The sequence below is a fragment of the Pelodiscus sinensis genome, chromosome 5 (genome assembly GCF_052426305.1).
Source record: "Pelodiscus sinensis isolate ZL-2025 chromosome 5, ASM5242630v1, whole genome shotgun sequence".
In the NCBI taxonomy this organism is placed as follows: Eukaryota; Metazoa; Chordata; order Testudines; family Trionychidae; genus Pelodiscus; species Pelodiscus sinensis.
Window position 1 is genome coordinate 75,259,536 of NC_143056.1, and position 15,151 is coordinate 75,274,686.

The 15,151-nt window shown below is 44.1% G+C and overlaps 1 protein-coding gene across 1 annotated transcript; it reads left to right on the forward strand.

The window, feature by feature from the left end:
• Positions 1-8,752: 8,752 nt before the first annotated feature.
• FJX1 (four-jointed box kinase 1) lies at positions 8,753-12,560 on the forward strand. Its single transcript, XM_075927485.2, has one exon. It carries the CDS (start codon positions 9,557-9,559, stop codon positions 10,943-10,945), a length of 1,389 nt encoding a protein of 462 aa, XP_075783600.2. The 5' UTR covers positions 8,753-9,556; the 3' UTR covers positions 10,946-12,560.
• The last annotated feature ends 2,591 nt before the right edge of the window (positions 12,561-15,151 follow it).

The following is a 15,151-nucleotide window of genomic DNA, read 5'->3' on the forward strand; positions in this document are numbered from 1 at the left end:
CCCCCTCTTTCTGGCTGCTACGCCTTCCAACTCCCACTCCAGGCTGTTACCCTCCCCAACCTCCTCCCTCCAGCCACTACGCTCCCCAGCCCTCTCCTCTGGGCACTACACTTGCCAACACCCCCCTCCCCAGCTGCTATGCTCACAGGAAAAACTTTGTGTGCATATAGAGAGAAAGTAAACAAACTATCCAAAATGCAGGATTGGCTGAGGATGATTTGTTAAAACTTACACAAATTCTAGCCAAAGTTTAAGAATAGGAACTCGACGGGGTGCCACGATAGCAAAGTCCATCTTACTGATGCATGATAAATACTAAGTTACATTCTTTCTGAAGAAGAATGAAGAGCTTCCACACACCACAGCAAGTGATTCCTCATAAGAATAGACCCTCCTTGAGGAGAGTGTGAGATTCATACAGGATCAGAGATTCTGTGTAAGGTCCTTTGTGCCAATTTAATCAAGTAATGAGGAGGCTGCATCCAGGAGCAACTGTGCACTTCAGAAAGGATATCCATAGGTTATTGTGGAGGGCAGGTTGAGAGTGGGCTGCAAAAAGTTTTCTGGAACCCCTATAGATCCATTGGCCCAAAGTACTTCAGGAAGAAGTGTGGAGTGATGAGTAGGTGAGAACAGCAGAACCAGAAGGGCTGCACCACAATTGTGGGCTGAATTCCAAACCCTTCATATCTCAGTCAGTTCCCATACTGAGTCTGATTACTCAGGCCTCACGCAAGAAAATGCAGAAGTCACCCTTCATGGATCATGATTCTCAAATCTATTGCCTATGGATCTAGCCAGTCTTGATTCTTTCTCTGTTTCAATAACAGAGTGAGGCTATGTCTAGACTGCAGGCTTCTTTCGGAAGAAGCTTTTCTGGAAGAAATGTTCCCAAAAATCTTCTTCTGAAAGAGAGCATCCACCCTGCCAAAGTGCATCAAGAAAGCGATCTGCTTTTTCGAAAGATAGCATCCGCACTGAATGGATGCTATCTCGCATGTAAGCTGTGATTATTATAAATGGCATGGCACCTGTGTTTTTTCCTCTTTCCTCTTCTTTTGCAAGAACTCCCTCTTCCTCATCCACACACGCCTTTTTCCGAAAGAGCTCTTTCGGAAAAAGGCTTCTTCGTCATTGAAAGAGGTTTGCCAATGTCAGAAAAACTCCTCTGTACTTTCAATTTTTTTTTTTCAAAAGACTGAGATTGCAGTGTGGACGTAAGTTAATTTTTTTTTTTAAACAGACGTTTTTCCGAAAAAAAAACCTCTGTAGTGTAGACAATACCCTGAGGTGACAATTTCAAGACTAGGTCCAGACATTAGGCAGGGTTAAGTGGCCAAAAGGTGGGACAAGTAATCAACCAGGACTATATAGAAAGAGCCTGGGAGGGAGGAGTTCTGGATAAAGAAAGAGTCAAGGAAAGGCTTTCTAAGGTATATGGCCTGGCAAGGAAGTAACTGAAGATAAAAGAAAAAATAATCATAGAAATGTAGGCCTGGAAGGGGCCTGAAGAAGTCCTTGTATCCAGTCCCCTCACTAAGGGTGTGTCTACACAGCACCCTAAACTCAAAATAAGATACACAAAATAAGATATCTTATTTTGAAACTATTTCAAAATAACGTGCTATTTCAAGCCATCCCTTTATCCCTCATGCAACGAGGTTTACCTGGATGGCAAAATAGCGAGCCCGGTATTTAAAAAATTATTTCGAAATACCAAGCAGCTTGTGTAAATGCATGGTAGCTATTTCAGGATACTGTAGTGTAGACTGCAGTGTAGCACATGGACCGTACACACTGCAGTGTGTTCTGCAGTGTAGACATACCCCTAAAACAGGACCAAATAAACCTAGACCATCTTTCATGGGTGTTTGTCCAACCTATTCTTAAAAATCTACAACAATGGGGATTCCACAACCTCCCTTGGAGGTTTAACCTCCCTGCAAGGAAGTTTAACGGTAGTTTGAATTAGGAGCTTTAATTCGAACTACCTAGTCCGTGCCGCGTGTAGCCGCGGGCAGTTAGTTCGAACTACAGGGCATTAAAAAATGGCGGCGCCTGGGAACATGCAAATGAATCCTGGGATATTTAAATCCCGGGCTTCGTTTGCAAGGTCCAATGCTTACATTAGCCACCCTAGTTCGAACTGGGGTGGCAGTGTAGACATACCCTATAGATACAGGTCTGTCCCTATGCCTTTTGGAGCTGTAAAGGAGGTTGGATTAAGGCCTCAAGCAGACAGTAAATACCATCTTCCTCCAAGAGCTGAGGCTGGAACTTGCCAGAGCCAAAAAAATACAGACTAAGCACTTCAGCAGCACTAGTGAGGACGGATCCCCTGCAGGGAAGCTGCAGGTAGATTCCCATTATCAGTTTCACCTAATATAAAGTGGGGAGTCTTGCCAGGAAATGTCACAATTCAAAGATGCTGATAGCAGCAGAGGTCACTGCCTTGATCCTGAAGAGCATCACAGTGAGTCTTCCCAGCCAAACAAAGAGGTGGGAGGAAAGAAACCTCTGTTTGAACCTGTTGATTGGCATAAGACTTCCATGTGACAAAGCCAGATTCTGTTGCTGTAGTTTACCTGCCTTCATTGCTCAGCAATCATTGTTACTGGAGTCGAGAGAAATTTTAAAAAGAGCATACGCAAGCTGAACAGGACAAATAAAGGACCCATTTGCCTCCTCACTTGGAGAACAATCTTGAGCACATTGGAATCATTTAGAGTTTGGCCTTTGATTTCAGCAGCAACTGAACAAGCCACTTCAGTCAAATTCTGAAGTCTCTATTGTGTTCTTATTGTCAGCTAATGTCAAAGGGCTGAACCAGTGCCCACTGCAATAATTTCTCCCCCATGTCAGTATGACGACACAGCGTTCCATAAACCCCTCTGCTCCTAGTCCAACTGCTGCATACTATGTGTCCAGGAATCTCAGGGGACTCTGCATAAGACCTAGAGATAGGCCTAGCCCAGAAGTGATATTGGAAAATAAAGTAAGGTTGGAATGAAGGGGTTGAATATCTACTCACAACAGCATTCCTGGCTCAGAAACCAAAGTAAAGAAAGAACCTGCATTCTCCTAGGTTACGTCTAGACTGCAGACTTCTTGTGCAAGAAGCCTTTTGTGAAAGAGATCTTCCACAAAAACTTCTTGCGCAAGAGCTTGTCCACATTTCAAAAGTGCATCGGAAAAGCAATTCGCTTTTGCACAAGAAAGCATCCAGACTGAATGGATGCTCTTTCACAAGATAGCTCTGGTTGCCATTATCAGAATGTGCTTCTTTCAATAGGCTGTTTTTGTGCAAAAAAAACCCCTGTTTCCCGTCCACACATACCTTTTTGCTCAAGAGCTCTTGTGCAAAAGAGTTATTCCTCGTCAAAAGAGGAATACCTACATTGGAAAAACCCCTCTGTTCTGTTGATTCACTGTAAATTTTCTTGCACAAAAACGTGCTGGACACTCCACGAGTTTCTGTGCAAAAATTGCTGGTTTTGCACAAAAACTCTGCAGAGTAGACATAGCCTTACTGTGCCACTGAAAGGTGATGGTGTTGAACTCCTTTAGCCACAGGAGTAGCACCTGAATCAGGCGAGCTAGAAGACTTTCTGAGCCTAATTATCCCATCCAACTGAGATATATTCCATGCAGGAAGCAAGAGAGGGAGGTCAAAAGTTGCTTTAATTTATTGTTGTACCTCATGGGATTCTGGGCTTGGCCAGTAGCCAACTTCATATCCCAGTATAAGTTAGAGCAGGCCAGAGATACTCAAACTGATGCTCATGTTGCTCATAACAATGTCTGCAGAGTAGTAACAAGATCCATACCTTGCACTGATCACTTTCAGAATATTAAGCATCTTGCAAGCCAAACAGCAATTCAGCGTGGCTGGTGGCTGTCCAAGCTGGTAGCAGTGTCTGGTTTTTAAATACTCCAGCTTGTAGTGTCTGTAAATTGGCCAACAGGATTACTCATCAAACCTCTAGATTGTTGTTCTTGCCAGGTGGTGCAGGACAATAGCTAAGCGTTTTTTTCAAGTGCTATAGTACTATATCCCAGCTATTGCTTTAAGTTATTGACATTTGGCTAATTGCAAGAGGTATGCTATAAACAGAATGAGTGTCTTGAATACCTTCAAGTTTATTTTCACTCTGAAAACAGGAAATAAAACATCCTTATCAATGGCAAAGGTCCTTTCCCACTGGAAATTCCCAGGACAGGAGATACCAACTGATTGCTCATTATAAACATAATTTATCCTGAGAGAAGCATAGATCTTCATTTAAAAGGAATCCAAATAAAGATCTAGTGTCCATAGGGAATAAAATTTAATTTACAGCTTTGAATCCCTTTCTATCAGGGTTTTTTTTTTTTTTTTTCAAAGCTGATTTAGGCTGGAAAGTTACAGGAAACAGGCAGGCTATTCTGTGTCATTACTTGAATAAAAATATTCAGTCTGCCATTGAATAAGAGGCTGCAATTCAATGTAATGGCACTGTGCATATTGGGAAGTGCGTGTTATAGCAATCACCTCCCATAAATGACACACCTGGTGTTCATTGTTCAGTGCACATGGATTCAAAGAGTAAAAGATCAAATTTTAGTATAAAGCAGCATGCAGTGATAAGAGTTCAGCGTTGGAGAAGAATGATTCCTGAATTCATGACTAGCAAGGTGAGTGATTATACTGTGCATTACACTAGATGGGAATCAGTATTGTTAGCAGCCTGGATAGTAACTACATCTCATTATTTCAGTGAGTCCATGAGGCATCCGATGAAACCATTGTACAAATACTCTAATGGCTACAGTTGACTGTGACATATTGCTGTGAGAACAGGTCAGTATCATGACACTATGTGCTGTTCTTAATACACGTTGACAGCTTCCCCTGGGCCTTGTACTTCAATTGTGCCTTTCATCCAAAGATCCTGCAAACAAGAATTAAGTAATTAATCCCTTTGCAAATCTTCTGCTTTCCCTATGGCTATTGCTGTACAAGGGGTGTGTGTACACTGCAGCCTTAGCTTGAAATAAGCTACACAATGTAAGCTACACAAGTTGCATAGATTATTTTGAATTAATTTCAAAATAGCTAGTTAGAAATGTGGTGCTGTCAAAATAGAGTACTATTCTGAAATGTCCCTTAATCCTAGTGGATCAAGGTTTACAGGGACATCAGATTAGTGCACCCATTATTTCAAAAGCTATTTGAAATAACAAGCATGCTGTTGAGATGTGGAAAACACTATTTCAGGATACTTCCGGTATACCGAAATAGTGCCCCTGTCTAGATACACTCAAGGAGATTAACGAATAAATCCAGCCTCCTATTCCACTGGTGCAGAGGGCCCCTGTGTAGCTGACCCAGGAAGGTGACTGTGGAGTGTTTAGCACTGGGGCTATGCCTAGATTGCAGGCTTCTTTTGGAAGAAGCTTTTCTGGAAGAGATCTTCTGAAATAACTTCTTCTGAAAGAGAGCGTCTACACAGCAAAAGCGCATAAAAAAAGTGATCTGCTTTTTCAAAAGATAGCGTCCACACTGAATGGACGCTATCTCGCATTTAAGCTGTGATTGCTATGGATGGAGAGGCCACCAGGGCACCTGTGCTTTTTCCTCTTTCCTCTTCTTTCAGAAGAACTCCCTCTTCCCCATCCACACGTGCCTTTTTCTGAAAGAGTGTTCAGAAAAAGGCTTCTTCCTTGTAAAAAGAGGTTTATCGATGTCGGAAAAACCCCTATACTTCCAATTTTTTTTCAAAAGAATGCGATTGCTATGTGGACATTTTTCCAAAAAAAAAAAACTCTGCAATGTAGACATACCCAGACTCTCCTCTGCATGGGAGGGAGGAGGTGAGACATGGGCTAGCCATGTCTCCTGTCACTATACTGCGGGAAGCGTAGGTGCTGAAACTAGGGATGCTAGAGGTCCTGCTGCACTGCTTCGCTTGAATTGGCTTCCATCATATACAGGGGTTTACAGCTTGATTCAGTGGCTCTCGGCACCCCCATTATAAAAATTGTTCCAGCATCCCTGGGGGGGAAGGAAGGGAAACAGGGTGTTCAGAGTTATACTGTATAGATAGCAGCTTCAGCCTTCTGATTGATGTAGATGTTGCAGAGCAATGCTGTGTCCTGTAGGGGGAGCTAACACAACATCATACGTTGAATGCTCAGAACTGCAAGGAGGTATTTTGTTGCTAGAAAACCAATATTGTTTTAATCCAGATTGACAAAAAACAGAATGAAAACATTTCTATTCATACTTCATACAATTATAATGTAAATTTGAGTCCTAAAACAAGTTGACTATCTCCTTTGAAGATGAATCCACACTACATAACCTGGAAACATTGCTTTCTACAAACACTCTAGCTAGAGACTGGTGTGGATTTAAATTGGTATTTGCATCTGATCCATAATCCACAAACACTGTCTGCAGATACAAAGCTGATATCTGCAGATTTGCAGGGTTCTAGATCATAGGTGCTGGAGATAGGGGGTAACATTGTAGCTCCTGATTTTAAGTAGTTTCTCTTATATACAATGTTTATAGTTTGAGTCAATGGCTCTCTGCACTCCCATTATAAAGGCTGTTCCAGAACCCCTGCTCCGGATATAAAATTTGGATCTGCATCCCTCCACAATCTGCAGACATGATCCATCGGTATCTGTGTCAATGAAGGTCACTTTAGATCTGGTAAACTGAAGTACTGGTCCTCAACATAAACACTTGGAATTAAGGAGTTGTGAGGGTTGAATTTAAAGATGAAATGCAAAGAGGAACAAAATACGCTTGTGCTTTGCCTAGTATATGATGTTACGTATGCAAATTGTTTGCTTCTTTGGAAGTTTTGTTTTGTTTTGCTTTTCCAACAACAAAGCATGAGAGAACAGAATTGCCTTCTTTCTATTAGAAATCCAGGTCTTGTATAATCTGGAACACTATTGAAGCTAGAGAACTAGTGATAACGCAACATCCTTAGAGTCCAGGAAAAGCTGAGCATTAAGGGATTTTTTGTTTTGTTTTGTTTTTGGTTAGTCATACTGATTTAATACCAATGACTAATAGAAATCAGAAGATAAAGAGAAAAAATACTTTTAAATTAAAACACCCTTTCACAAACTTCTTCGGCTATCATAAAAAAAAAGCCAGAAGAGGAGGGGGAATTACAATATAAAGGAAAAAATCATTTGCAGGCTACCTTTAATTCTTTCAACTACAGGAAATTCCAATATGCTCCACAAGGTGGAAGCCTACATTACAGTTTGCCCAAGTAAAATAATATCGGAGCCCACTGACTTGTAAAACTTTGTTTTAGTTTAAATTAAAATACTGAGAGAAATGACTAGCCAAAGTAAATAATGTGAGATATTTAATACACTTAAGTATTTTAATACATCTAGTCTAAGTCCAAAATAATCCTTTTTACAGATGTTGGCAAGAAACAACATTTGTATTGTGAAAAAAAAAGTAGGGTAAATAATACAGAACAAGCTGAGAAGTGAAATTAGATTCTGTGAAATCTTTTTCTGTTAAACCAGATACTCCTCAAAGCACCAGTGCAGAAGGTCAGCACTTAAAAACACCTTGTTTTTATCGATATGTTTATAAAGGCCCTGCGAGGAGCCAAGTGTAGACACAAAGCTGAGTTCATAAATGTGGACTCAGCATAGACTGCATAGAGTAATCTGGCCACGGTGATTTCATTGTAACAGTGAGGTCACAGTGCATAACTTTTGTGTCCTGTTATTTTTACATAAATTGTTTCAATATACTTTCTTTCTTTAAGAACCAATACATTCCCATAAGACTGCATTCATAAGTGATAACTAACTAGTATGTGAATTATGGCACTCAGATGATTTACTCCCCAAAAAAGCTGTTGATGATACAGCCCACTGGGTATAAGCATCTCATCAATAACAAACCAATGTGCAAACAAAGGATTGAGAGGGGAAAGGAAATTCTGTAATAACCAATTTCATAGTGTTGTTATGATCAGTCATGGGTTAAGCGATGGGTTTAATTATATAGGAATAGCTTGACATTGCAATAGGTAAAAAGATGCACAATCTAATGCAACTTCACTGTCATGAAGATTTTCCTGACAGAGAAAATTTAGGTGTACTTGAATTTCATCCCATTAGTCTTGATGATTGTCCCCAATAATTCCTTTTCTTCCTTAATACTTACAGTAGTCAAATAATGGCCTTAGGCAAACATTTTGTAGTTTCCAAAGAACACCCCTCCTCCTGCTTCCCCGTCCAGAGGGAGATCCGTGGAAATTGGCGGAAAAAGAAAGCTTTAATCCATAGGTGATATCTGCAGTTATCTATGGGCACCGGCACTGAGAAGGGGAAAGAGGGAAAGAAATGAGTGATAGATCATAGCAGAGAGCAGGAAATACAGGATCCTACAAGATGATCCGTGGAATTTTGAATCTCAGGTCTCTTCAGAGCTTCACTAGAGTTCATTAGTGCTGGAGGTTTTGCCTGAGCAGAATAATTTGCAGGATCAGGCAAAACAATGAACCCAGTGTGCCTACCATGCTTTCTGCTTGCGCATGGTCTCTCTTTTCCGTCTTTGTTCTTTAGCGTGAGCGCTACAGCTTGTGTGAGGCGGCGGAAAAACAACTCTCTCCCTGTGCATGGCGAGTGCCTAGCGCTCATGAAAGCTAGGCAATGAATGGAATTAATAAAGAACGAGCGGGAACCGAGGCCGTATGTGTAAAGGGGGAGGGGGGGAGGGACGTTGGAACTGCACAAGGGCTACACAGAACATCCACTAGGGATAAGTAGTGATGTGATCTGGACACTGGGATCCCCCCCACACTCAACCAAGGTGCCTTAAGGGATGGGACCTGAAGTCAAACCCTGCCTCCAGCTGCCCCGATCACCGCGGGAGTGAACCTTGAAGCTGGCCCGGCATTTTGCAAGCGCCCCGATCTGCCCCCCTCCCCCAGCCTTTGCAACGCCTGACATCTGGGGCTGAATGCAGCAGCTTGACCTCAAATCCCTCCTGTGTCCAAAGGTGCCGCACCCTGTCTGCTTCCCGCGGAGGGCAGGGGGCCACCGGGAATCTGCAGAGAGGTGCCACTCGCGCCAGTGGATGCAACCGCTGGCAGTGGCAGGGTTGGCTCCGCGTGAAGCCGGGATCCCTCTTCCCCCCGGTGCCGCTGCGGGCAGCCCCCAAACCACTGTGGGCCCACCCGAGCTCAGGCATCGCCGCTTTAAGCGGAGGACCATGCTGGGCGCCGGGGAGGGTCCCCGCGCCCCCCTCGCTTCCCCACGTGGTCTCGGTCGGTGCCTGTGAATTTCAATCGCTGGAGGGTCCCTCTCGGAGCAGACAGCGGGCGAAGCTGCCGGCGCAGCGACCGGTCCCGGAGCTGAGATTGCGGCACGCCCCGGCCGGGGCCCCCTCCGCCCACCCAGCAGCAGCGCCTCCGCCCGGGGCTGGCGGGTCCCGGCGCCCCGCGCGGCGATGCATGAGCCGGGGGCTGCGCCGCCGCCGGGTCCGGGAGCAGCGGAGTGAAGCGGCAGCGGCGGCGGGAGGATGAGGCGGCCGGGCCGGGCCGGGCTGGGCTCGCTGGCCGCGCTCTGGCTCCTGGCGCTGGGCTCGCTGCTCGGGCTCTGGACCGGGCTCTTGCAGCGGGAGCAGGAGGCGGCGCCGGAGCAGGAGCGGCGCTTCCCCGCGGGGACGGCGGCCCGGAGCCTGCCCCCGGAGCAGCAGGGCTGGGGGCGCGGAGAGCCGGCTCCCGAGCGCCGCTCGCTGGGGCAGGGCGAGTCCCGCGGCGCCCAGAAAACTTTCCGAGCGCTGCTCACGCTGCCGGCCGGCGGGGACAGGGGCGAGCCCGGGGCGGGGCAGGAGCCGCTCGCGGGGGGGCTCGGACCGAGCTCGCAGCCGGAGCCCCGGCAGGGGCAGGATTTGGAGCCTGGCTCTAGGGAGCGGCCGGCCCAGGAGGCTCTCGCGGACCCCGCCTCCCCGGTGCAAGGCGGCATCTTCTGGAGCCGGGCGCTGGAGCAGCAGGTCCCCCCGGGCTTCGGCCCGGAGCAGGCGGCCTCGTGGCTGGAGACTGCCCGGGCGGCTCGCATCGCCTCCCTGGAGCGGGGCGGCTGCGGCCGAAGCTCCAACCGGCTGGCTCTGCTGTCCGATGGGAGCCGCGCCTGCGTCCGCTACGGCATCAACCCGGAGCAGATCCAGGGCGAGGCGCTCTCCTACCAGCTGGCCGGGCTGCTGGGCATCCAGCAGCGGCTGCCGCCCATGACCCTGGCCCTGGTGGAAGCCCGCGGCAGGCAGTGGGGGCAGGTGCGGGACGAGGTGCGGGGCTCGCACTGGGCCGAGGGAGCGGTGGTCAGCCTCACCCAGTGGGTGGACAACTTGACTGACGTGGTGGCTCCCGCCCCCTGGAGATCCGAGGCGGGGTCGGGCAGGAGACTGCAGCCCCTGGCTGCCGGGGAGTTGAGCGGCCTCACCCAGGCCCAGCTGGTGGAGCTGGTGCAATGGACCGACCTGATCCTCTTTGACTATCTGACGGCCAACTTCGACCGCCTGGTCAGCAACCTCTTCAGCCTGCAGTGGGACCCCAGGGTGATGCACCGGGCCACCAGCAACCTGCACCGGGCACCCAACGGGGGTCTCGTCTTCATAGATAACGAGGCAGGCCTGGTGCATGGCTACAGACTCCTCTCCATGTGGGACAAGTACAATGAGCCCTTGCTGCGCTCCGTGTGCATCTTCCGGGAGGCTACTGCCCAGCGGGTGTGGGAGCTGCACCGCCTGCAGAACGCAGCCTCAGAGCTGCTGAGACTCTACCGGACTCATGAGCCCCTCTCAGGCCGGCTGGGCTTCCTGTCGGAGCAGCAGGCCCAGCTGCTGCAGGGCAGGATAGACTTTGTCCATAAGCACATTTTGCACTGCAAAGCCATGGCCACTTCACTGTGATCGGTTGTCACTACTGTCCTGTATTTATGTAACCCAAGGGGGAGGACTGAGTTTTCCCCCCTAACCTCTTTGCAGTTGTAACATGTTCTGGTTGGAAATAGGAGGCCAAAATCATTCATTCAGGAACCAGTTTCCTCATGGAAAGGAGGGGCAGGTTAATGGGTTGAACACAGGACTGGGACTTTGTGGTGGTGGTGGTGGAAATAGTCCAGCTTCCTCATCTCTGACTGATGGAGTCTTTCTTAAGTGGTTCATTTTGCTGGGCTCTTTAAGAAGCAGTCTGGTGAGAGAGTGAGGGTGAATCTACACTGCACCGTAGCTGGAAATAAGATATGAAATTTGATCTACACAAATTGCATATCTTATTTCAAAATAGTGTATTTCTGCACAGCGCCAAATTTCAAAATAACCCGCTGTTCTGAAACGTCCCTTACTCCTCTTGGAATGAGGTTTACAGGGACATCAGAATAGTGAGCCCAAAATAATGGGCTTGTTGTGAAGACATGGGATAGCTATTTCAGAATACTCCGGTATCCCGAAATAGCGCTGCAGCATAGATGTAGCCTGAGCGTTCCCTTCACTCTCCTTTGAATTCAAAGGGAGTTGAATGTACTCAGCTACCTAAGAGAGGCACTCAGATAGGACTGGACCCTCTGCATAGCTTTAGATGCCTCAATCTAGCTTGAGTATTCTTTGCCCCATGAACTACTGTTGACCTGCAGGAAGAGACCCTAAAACATCTGCCTCTGCTCACTGCATCTGTGAAGCTTGGGTGATAATGCTTACCTGCCCGCCTGACAGGGCTTTAGCGAGGAGTAATTAATTAATATTTCTGAAGCGCTCTGAAGATGAAAAGTGCTATCAGTGTTATTATATCTCTTTGTATTATTTCCACACTGGGTCTCTTTCCGGAGTTTAAAAAAAATCATGCCTCTCCAGTATTTCCCTTAACTCACTCAGTACAGCTGGCTGCCAGCTTAAAAGACCCTGTACAAAAACTATTGTCCTTAACTGGATTGGGATCAACTGCTTTTCTTATAATGGAGGCAGCCAGGTACACTTGTGTATTTTCTTATATGGCCATTTATTTAATATAAAAACCATGACATTCGTAGACCAAGAATTGATTGCACAATACAGGAGCCCTTAACCAGCAAAAGTGCCCCTTTCATGGCGGCTCTTTTCCTATTAGTACCTGTAGCCAGAATGGATCTATTACCTGTTTGTTATTCTTGTTACTGAAAACTATATAGAAAGTCAATATCCCAGTAGTTTGTCACCTTTGTCTGAAGCATCTGGTTAATCTGATTCAGGTTATAAGTGTCTGTTATTTCTAATCATTGTTTTTTTGGGTTGAATACTAAAATAACTGACTAATGGGTGAAAAGAAATTATCCCAGGGTTTTAAATGTTGTTGTAATAAGACTTTGGACTCAGTAGTCAAATGAGGGGGAAGGGAATCAGTTTCATGCACTTTACTTTGACTTTTTATTTTTTTATAAGAAGACTTTTATTTTACAAAGTCTGCCTTTTGTGTACATTTAGATATATTCATAAGTTCTTCTGTAACATACAAAAGAAATTGATATTTCAGTAAAAGGGTATTAATGTTTTACCTCTTTGTTCCAAATACTTGATTTGAATTTTAAAACAACACTTGATCTTCAGGGTTTTTTTCCAAAGATAAATAGAGCTTGATTCAGTAGCACTACTCTTAATGTATACTAAGTTTTAAAAGAGCATAATCAGGACTTCCAAATTTCCTTTTTCAGATCTCTTTTCCTTTCCTAAACTGATTTACTGATTTTAGTGCTTGTTGGAATTTGAACACCTTTATTTTGGAATCAGAGTTCCTGTTACCAGCCTTAGTTAACTTAAAAGCTTCAGGGAGTAGCCGAGTTAGTCTGTAACAGGAAAAACTTAAAAAACAACAAATAGTCTAGTAGCACTTTAAAGACTAACAAAATATGCAGATGGTACCATGAGCTTTCGTGGGCAAAACCCACTTCTTCAGATGACATCTGAAGAAGTGGGTTTTGCCCATGAAAGCTCATGGTATCATCTGCGTGTTTTGTTAGTCTTTAAAGTGCAACTAGACTATTTGTTGGTTTTTTTTTAGTTAACTTAGGCTTTTATTCTGAAATTTGTTCACCCCTTAGTCTTGCACTGAAATAGCTAAACAGTCTATTGAGGTTGACTTGCTTAAGGCAGTGCAAGTAGGGTGTAGACAACGTCATCATGTGTTCAGTTAGTGCACCAACCTGTTACTGCAAACTCAAGTGCTGCTATAACAAAAAACATTCCCTGTGCTGTCTATAGTTCTTACTTTATATTAGCTTTCTCTCCTTTGTGTTTCAACTTTATGCATCCTGTATTCACAATTTGGGACCAAGTGTAATCACAACCAGAAGGCTTTTCCAGCAAACAATATAATTTAGAAAATTTCCATCGTATTAGATGTCAATGTCATAAGTTTTAAAGGAGTGGGTGTACAAACAAAAAGAAAAATGATTTAACTGTCAGAGGATTTTTGTTTGTTTGTTTTTACCAAAAAAAAAATTGTAACAGCATTTACTAATACAACAATAGCCAATCAAGACAAAATTAAAGGGCAACATCTGACAATTTAATCCATTCCTTTAAACTCTAGATATAAACTGTATGATGCTATCAAGCAGAAATATCACTTCTTCCACATCTGGACAGGCATATCTTTATTGATTCAAGGCTGCAGTGTACTCAGTGCATATTTTAGATTACTTCGGTGCTTTCATTGCCATTTGGAGTGCTACATTTCCCATGAGTTGAATGAGTACAACATAGGCACACATTTGTAGTAGGAGATGGTCTGATATCTGTTAATAATCATTTTAGGCAGGCTAAATCCCACAGCTAAACAATTTTCTTTGACAGTTTATTGTTTTAACATTTGTAAGGACAAGGAAAGAGTTCTACAAGCACATGACTAAACTTGGTACAGTTTTAATGTGCAGTGCTCTTTACCAACTATGTTTTTTTTAAATCTGAGAGCTGCCCCAACAGCAGCTTTCACTCAACTGCGCTAACTGACAAGGCTCTTTATTTAACTTGTATTTATAGCTTGCAGCATTTATCTCTCAATACAATGCACAAAAATCCCATGTGGTGTTCCTTTGCCATTTACATGATAATGTACAATTTAACTGCGTAATTCTTAATTCTTCTTTAGTGCTATTTGTCAGCATTACTTTGTAGCTCACTCAGATGCAACATTTCAGTTGTGTTCACTTAATGAAAATACATCTAAATAATAAACCACTGGCATAACTTTTAAAACCACAATGATGAGCAAGCTGCTGGGCCACAAACATCTAAGATTTCATTTCTGTTTGTAAGTATTTCTGTAAGTGTCAACACAACTGCAGTTTTAACTGCTAATGAGCAATACCTCTTCTTTGCAACGTGTTTAGAACCCGACCCTAGATAATTACACCTTTCGAGAAGAAACATGATTTTCTATTTGTTGATTGGTAACTACCTTAAGTTACATATAGGTTGCATGTTTGAAGGTTGGGTAGTTATAGACTAATTATGCTAGAGATAAATCTGCTAGAGATAAATAAATGAGGGTATAGAAAACCAGTTTGATTGGATTATGACACTTTACTGTGTGCTCTAAGAAAAATACTGAGACCCTCAATGCATTTTATTTATCTGAGGTAAAATAATCTCTGTCTGTGCCTGAAAAAGCTTAGAATTAGCATCAAATTAAGGAAGGCTATGTTTAACTCTGCTGTTCAGTTTCTTTGAGGCAAATTCATGGTCTGCTACATTCTTTGCATTCCTTCTCAACTTTATATGCTGTCTGACTGTCTTAAACCAGAACAAAGAGGTAAACAACTTTTACACTTTTTGGTGCCCATTCTCTTCTTATTTATACCAATTTAGCTCCTTTTTCTCCCAGGGAATTACTCCTAGTTTTCACCATTGACTCCGGCCCTTCCTGGTTTGAGTGTACAATGTCCAAATGACTAAATAGCCAGGCAGTTTGAAATAATTTCAATGGGTAGCAAAATAATTATATTCCACTGTTTTTTTTTTTTTTATTCTGATCAGACATTGCATTAGCTTAGAAATAATTTAACTGGGCATCAAAGAAATCATACTCATGAAAATGAGTTTAGAATAAAGCATTGGGATTTTAGGCCTCAGTTCAACAAAACACTT

Coding starts and splice junctions, on each gene's coding strand:
- FJX1 (XM_075927485.2), top strand. CDS start 9,557: ATGAGGCGGCCGGGCCGGGCCGGGCTGGGCTCGCTGGCCGCGCTCTGG.